The sequence below is a fragment of the Mus pahari genome, chromosome 7 (genome assembly GCF_900095145.1).
Source record: "Mus pahari chromosome 7, PAHARI_EIJ_v1.1, whole genome shotgun sequence".
NCBI classification, from domain to species: Eukaryota; Metazoa; Chordata; class Mammalia; order Rodentia; family Muridae; genus Mus; species Mus pahari.
Genome location: NC_034596.1, coordinates 65,659,935 through 65,667,341, shown reverse-complemented (window position 1 = coordinate 65,667,341; position 7,407 = coordinate 65,659,935). Strand labels below are relative to the sequence as shown.

Sequence of the window (7,407 nt, the reverse complement as noted above, 5' to 3'; positions counted from 1 at the left end):
GAAGGAGAAGGAGAAGGAGAAGGAGAAGGAGAAGGAGAAGGAGAAGGAGAAGGAGAAGGAGAAGGAGAAGGAGAAGGAGAAGGAGAAGAAGAATGACCAGAGGGCTGGAGTGATGGTTCAGTGGATAAAATGTTTGCTTGCCACACAGGCATAAGAACAAGAGTAAGGACCCACCTGACCCACATAAAAAAGTGGGCAGACATGGCAGCCAGCCTAAAATCTCAGCAACAGCGAAGAAAAGCATAGCATTCCCCAGGTAAACTACTGAGACTAGTCAGATCTGGAACTAGTCTTCAGCAAGAGAAGACTGATGGAGAACACCCAACATGAACAGACACACACACATACAAATACATACACATACATACACATACTCACAAATACATACACACACATATACACATACGCACATACTCACACATATACACATACATACATATATACATACATATACACATATACTTATATATATACACATACATATATATGCATATATATACATACACATACACAGAAATACAGAAAGACATGCATACGCACATATGCATATACTCATATACATACATACATACAAACATACAGGCACACACATGTACATGAGCACACAAACATCACAGAGACATACATAAATATACATACACATACACACATATACACACAAAGACGGGTGCACACACACACACACACACACACAAACACATACACACATTTTATAACAGTTTGGATACAATTCAGTAGTTTTTGACCATGTGAGTCTAGCCAGGGTTTCAAAACAAATGTTTTTTTGTGTGTGTGTTGTGACTGTAAGAGCAGTGAGTTCTCTAATGGGGAGAATTTATGTAGGAATATTTATGTACAGTATATACTTACTACAATTTAAATATGTCAGCATATTCATCAGAGGAGGGAAAATGTGTTCCTTTAAAGATTTACTGGTGAAGCTTCTGTATTCGGCAGCTATTTTACTCCCAAGTGCTGAGCAGAAGCATGGGAAAAGCCTGCAAAATATTGAGGAATAAACTTTTCAAGATCAGCCCAAGTTTTGTCTTGGCTTGTTTGTCTCTTGCGATTCAAATCCAGCCCGGTGCTGGTGGTGGTGACTGCCTTTAATTCTAGCACTCAGGAGGCAGCGGCAGGCCTGGTCTACAGAGCAAGTTCCAGGATGACCAAGGCTACACAGAGAAACCCTGTCCCCCAAAAAAAACAACAATTCAAATCCAATTCCAGAGGCTAACCCTGGCATGTAAGCGAAATCCTTCACACATCTGCATGTAACTGTGTAAAGTGGAGCTGAGGGGCAGCCAGCTAAAGGCGGCCATCAAACAGAGCCCCTGTTGGTCCCTGCCAAAGCCAAATATGGATGGAACAGGGAGAGAAGCTACGACCATGCATCTGAGTGAAGAGTGCATAGGAGGCCTGAGTGGGGCCCCAACGGTGGACATAAGCAGCTCCAGACAGCTTAGTCCCTGCTTCAAGTGCTACCTCAGCTCCTAGCCCCGTCAGCTCTGAGTGAGCAGCCACTAGAACCACGCTCTTCTGACTGGGTCTCAGAAAGCAGCCTGTGGAAGAAGACCCTGCCTTTGAGAGAAGAAGGACCCTTGAGAAGCAGGGACAGGAAAGGACCCCAAGGGGCTTCAACAGAGCTAGAGCCAGGCCGCCTCTGTCTGGAGCCACACTTTTCATGAAGTTCAAGATTGGGTCCTACTTTTGAGAAGTATATCCCTGTCACTTGTTACACTTGTTATGCAAACCCTTTTCCCTATGGAAACAGATCAGCATTAATTGCTTAATGTAAGGTTGTTTGAGGGTTGCCCGATCCCTCTGCTACTCCAGTTACCAGGTGGTAACTGCTATCACCTAGCTTTGCATATGAGGAGTTTCAAAAGTCAGGACTCCCTCCTTCCCAAGGGCACAGCCCGCAAAGTCTGCTTGTGTGCCCTGATCTCCAACGAGATGTCACGGATTCATTGAGTTCTATGTGCTTCCCATGCATGCAAAGAGGGCCCCGCAAAGAGGACCCCAAGAACAGCTATGCAGGCCTCCAACAAAATTCTGCTCCCAAGGAACGGTCTTCACACTCCCTTCTTCCTCTGCCCCCTCACCCTGTCTCAGAGTCCCTTCCTCCTTAACTTCTTCCCCCTTTTTCTGCCCCTGTATTTGCAGGAGCCTTCTGTTATGGAACTGGCCAAACTGCTAAAACAATTCTCCCTCAAGTGTTAATGAATTAAAAACCAAAGATGTGTGAAGAGAGATGATGACACATGGGTGTTGGAGGCGGCTACCAGTACTGGAAAAACCGTGCAAGCTCTGAGCAACCGGTAGATCTTCAAGTAAATATGTCACACATGAGCAACTGCTTACCCTCAGAACCAGCAAGAAAGACATGAAGAGGATTGTTTCATAACACTCTGAAGAAACCTCCAGGAGGGCAGCAGGAAGGGCAGCGCATTGTTTTAGAGATGAAAATCCCAGCCCCGAGGCTCTGCTTTGAGCCCCAGATCAAGGAAACTGGGGCAGAAGGAGCAGAGTCTGTGAAGCAGGCTTCCAGCCTCCTAACTGTCCCTGCATCCAGCATCCCGCATCCAGCATCCCGCATCCCTGCATCCCTGCCTTGCCTTCTGGGCACCCCCTCAGTTATCTTTTGAAGGTAGGCAGGGTAGTCTCCTGCTAAGTTACCTTTTGAAGGTCTGTCTGCTTGGGGTGCAGGGGCATTGGAAGGAAATAACGTCTCTTTCTTCCTTTTTTTTTTTTCTTCCTTTCTTTCTTTTTAAAGGAATAATTTATACAGGACCTTTTTCTCAAATAGCTCAAGGCACTTCAGTGAGAGCCTCTGCAGGAAAAGAAGAGAATGACCTGATCCCCCCACATCAATAATGCAAAGGTGCTTCTTTTAATGAGAGGGTTGTCAATTTGACTTCCCACAGATCAGCAGAGGATCAAAAGTCACCAGTGGCTAGCAGACCTGATTTGAGCAGGGGAGACAGTTTCCAGCCACTGTCCTGGCTATTGGCTGGCCACATCAAACAGCCTCCTTGGAACCTGGGTGTTCTTTCACCTGCCTTTTGATCAGCCGCGGCTGCAAATGCAGGGTGCCTCACGGGGGGGGCAGAGGACCTCACTGGGTGATTCCTCCTGGTGAAAACTCGCTGGAGCTTATGTGGAGCAACCCACTCCTGTCCAGAGCACCCACAAGCCAGCTTTTGGGGAACCAGATCAGATGATATTCAGCCAGACAGGTATCCCAAATACTAAGACATGTTGTACCTCCATCCCTTGTGCAGATCAAGGAGTACCAGGTTATACCCTCTCCAGCAGGACCCATCTCTTTGCATCCTGCACGCACTCAGGTATTTTCTTGCTGACAAAGCTTATATGCATCGGCCTTCCCTCCGTGACTCTGCCCCTTTTCCTTTCTACCCTTCCCACTCAGGAGCAGAGATTCAGATTAACCCTTGGTTGCCCATCTTCTCCACTATGTGCCAGGTCTCGAGAACCGTGTGGCATAGCACAGCTTCTTTGATAGACCTCTCTGCCAGGCACAGGGTCAAATCCAGTCAGAACCTGCTGACCCATATGGTGAAGGCTGACAGATGCATTTTCTCTATAAGGGAAAAAGTAGCAATGGAGGAGGCAGTGGGGACGTGAGGTCTTCATCCTTTAACTTATTTATACTTTAACTATAATTGAAAATTAACCAACGTGAGTTCTGCAAGTGCAGATATTTTTGCCCATTTTCTTTGCTCCCATTGATGCAAAAATGAGATGACTTGGTTCACTGGCCAAGCTAGGAGAAAAACTGCCTTTAGGTTTTGTTAGAACTACTCGGTGAGTCCCAAACAAATCATACTGTGTAGCAGGTCTCACGTGGGAGGTTTATTGGGAAGGGAAATAGAGGCAGCCTCTGGGAGAGGGAGGAAAGGAGAAAGAAGGGGCTAAGGAGACCGAGGCTTTTATTGAGCCCGTGGTGCATGTGCAGGGGCACATGAGACATGGGCCATGTGCAAAGGGACAGACATAGGAACGCCTGATGTGTCGCTAGAGGTGACATATCTGATTGTGACTTCCCTCCAGAGCTGGCTGAAAAGATGCCTGATTGTCCTGCAGTCACTTCTAGCTGTCCACTGATGTGCCTGACTGCCATCCTTCCTCCTCTCGGCATCTTTCCTGGGGATATTTTACATTTTCCTATTTTAGGATTTACTCTTGTCATTCCATCCACCTTAGGTAGTAACTGTATCAGATGAACTTTTGAAATAAGTATACTAACTGGGAACGTGTCTGGGTTAGTTTTTTTTTTTTTTTTTTTTTTTTTTTGTCAACTTGACACTGGCTAGAGTTACTAGAAAGAGGAGCTTCAATTAAGAAAGTACCTTCATTACGGTTGTCTGTAAATAACTATGTGGGGCTTTTTCTTCATCAGTTATGACTGATGTGGCAAGGCCCAGATAGATCACCAGAGTGCACTATCCTTGGGCAAGTGGGCCTACATACTTTTAAAAGGAGGATGAGCAAGTCAGAAAGCAGCACTCCTCCATGGTCTCTGTTTCAGCTCCTGCCTCCGGTTCCTGCCTTGAGTTTGTACCCTAACTTCTCATCAGGATGGACTGTGAGCTGTAAGATGAAATAAACCCTTACCTCCCCAACTGGCTGTTGGTCGTGGTGTTTCATCACAGCGAAAGAAAGCAAACTAGGACATCACTAAAACTCTGTCGCTGCAGAGAGTGCTTGATGAAGCGACCTCCTTCTGCCTCACGCCACATCACCTTAGGTGCAGTGCTACAGGGGGCTGAGCAAGGTCAGCACCCTGGGAACACTGGTGAATCCAAACTCCCTTGGCTTACAGCAGCAGCAAAAGACTGGGTGCTGGAACTGGGTCTGTGCCTCAGCCAGACTCCCTTTAGATCAACAATTCTCTGCTCAGTGAAGAAAAGGCACCAGTAGGCCATTCTTTTTTTGTTTTGTTTTGTTTTGGTTTGTTTGATTGTTTGTTTGTTTGAGACAGGGTTTCTCTGTGTAGCCCTTGCTGTCCTGGAACTCACTTTGTAGACCAGGCTGGCCTCGAACTCAGAAATCCGCCTGCCTCTGCCTCCCGAGTGCTGGGATTAAAGGCGTGCACCACCACGCCCAGCAGTAGGCCATTCTCTGGGGAAGCATTTCTTGAGTCTAGGGAGACTTGCTTTTTACTAATTAGTGATGCATGAAGCAGAGGATCCTAGCAACAACTATTTTCAGCAAAATGGCTGGCTCTCCAGGACTGTGAACTGTAGCTTTGATTATCTACGGAAGAGATGCCCTTCCCTACCTAGTGAGGGCTGAACCATCAACCACTGGTGTTATAGAGAACTGGGGAAGGGGGGGGGCTTCTCATGTCAAGGGGTAAAGTGTAACTGGCATGATGCGATGCCACCCACTCTCCAACCTCTATACCTGGCTGGGGGTGGGGGTGGAGTGGGGGATAGGACAGCAAAGATTCCCTGTTTGTCATCAACCCTGGAACATTCCAAAGTGACATCTCCAGTGTGTAGCTGTGGCCAGAGAGTACTTGTAACTAACACAAAATAAAATGAAACAGAAACAAGAAACGTAACCAGATTATCAACTCAAAGAAACAAATGGGATACACACACCTCCTGAGCCCACTGCCTCACACTCAGGACCTAGCTCCAAAGCCAACAAGGCCGAGGATGACTGATCAGACCATGGACTCAATGGGAGACAATATTTAAAAACAAACAAAACATAACAATAAACAGACATTTTCAGGCATAAAGAATAATAAGAATTTATACAAGTAACCCCATATATACAAAGTGATTCCAATACCCCCAGAAGTTCAGCCAGTCCTTTAAATACACTCCTGGGAACCCATACCTAAGAGCCAGGAATCTTTTCCACCTACACATGCCTTTGCCCTGCAAAGATTGCACCTCCGATTACAGCACAGCGCATGTTTTTGGCTGCCTCTGTTATTAGTAATATTTAAATTCATCCTGTAGAGTTGTAAATTGAGCAGATAAGAGAAACTTTTTGGAGCCTCGTCTCCAAAGCTCTCAGACCTTCCTAAAAAGTCAAACCTGCTGGCCTCTCGGGCCTAGGTCGGATTTGAATGCTGGGATAGATAATGCGATCTTCAGTAACCCAGGCGTTAGCAAGAATGTGCAAGCCACAAAGTCCCCCCACCCCAAAACCAGCCCTAAAACTTGAGTGCCCTCCAGACCTAGGAGAACCATGGACAGGGAGGCCCCAGCAACTGCCTAGCCATGCATAGAACTGGACAAGGGCTGTTTAGGTGACTGACCAATCAAGCACACTCACCTCAGGTTCCTCAGGACCATAGCCCACCAGGAGGTCACAGGGGAACAGGGAGGGGGCCCTGAGTCCTGGGATGCAGCCTCACAGTCCCTAGCGTCCATCCTGAGGTGCCGCCACTGCTGAGGATGCTGCCACAGGCTTCCAGGGACCAGGCTTACCCTCTCCTCCCCTGCTGCTCTTGCTCCGCCCCCCTCCTCTACCCAGAGGAAAACTTGGCCATCTGCCTGAGGTCACACCCATCGCAGGAGCTGGGGCTTCCTCCTTGGTTGGTCTCCTACCCAGGCAAGCAGGTGATGAATAGAAATGCATTGATACATAGATAACTCTGTATCCATTCGTTTCATTTCCATTGCTTTTCATTAAATATCCCTATAAAATCTTGACAGTAGTTTTCTAGGCACGGCTTTGTAAAATCTGCCTGTCATGGCTGTCACAAGAATTTCTTTGGTTCCCTTTGTTTAAGAAATAGTTGAAAGACTAGAAAAAACTGCTTGGTGGTCAAATGCACTGAGTGCTTTTCCAGGCAACAGCACATAGTCTATAATTCCAGATCCAGAGGGTTTCATGGCCTTTGAGGGCACTAGGCATGAAAGTAGTGTTCAGACAGATCCACATGCAGGCAAAACACATAAACATGAAATAACACATGATTTATGTAAAACACCGTTCAGGCCAAGGGATTATGAGCTACACAATGACTTCATGTATCCAAAATGAAGATCTTTTTGATGTTTTGTTTCCTTATCAGTGTATAGCAGAGTCTATCCTCGTGCCAAGGTTAGTGGTCACCTGAGACAGCTGCTACCTGGTACAAGTTATATTCCGGTAGCTTTCTCCTAAGAGCAGGAGCCACGGGCCTGCCAGAGCTGCTGCACAGAAGCTGTCAGGGCTAAAGGGTGGGGATGAGGAGAAAAAAAGATGTAATGTAATGCCAGCATCCAGGCTTCCACCCTGACCAAAGCATACCATGCCCTAAAGCCAGATGTGATTTTTTGTGATGGGGGTCCTAGGTAGGCTTTGACTGTGAAGCCCTGGTACAGGGGACTCTTCCACTGGGGAGAAAATGGACCTTTTCAGAAAAGAAAAAAAAAAAAA

General features: G+C 46.8%; 1 protein-coding gene across 2 annotated transcripts in view; it reads right to left on the bottom strand.

Moving 5' to 3' along the window:
- Abhd12b (abhydrolase domain containing 12B) overlaps positions 1–6,447 on the bottom strand; it is a 30,577-nt gene extending 24,130 nt beyond the window's left edge. Inside the window, exons 1-2 of one of the 2 annotated variants that reach the window (XM_021202594.2) lie at positions 6,316–6,447; positions 871–998 (exon numbers count right to left, since the gene is read on the bottom strand). In XM_021202594.2, coding sequence (XP_021058253.1) covers positions 871–998; positions 6,316–6,413 — 226 coding nt within the window. In that variant the 5' untranslated portion in view covers positions 6,414–6,447. The remainder of the gene's footprint in view (positions 1–870; positions 999–6,315) is intronic. The other variant, XM_021202595.1, reaches the window with a different exon arrangement.
- Between the last annotated feature and the right edge of the window lie 960 nt (positions 6,448–7,407).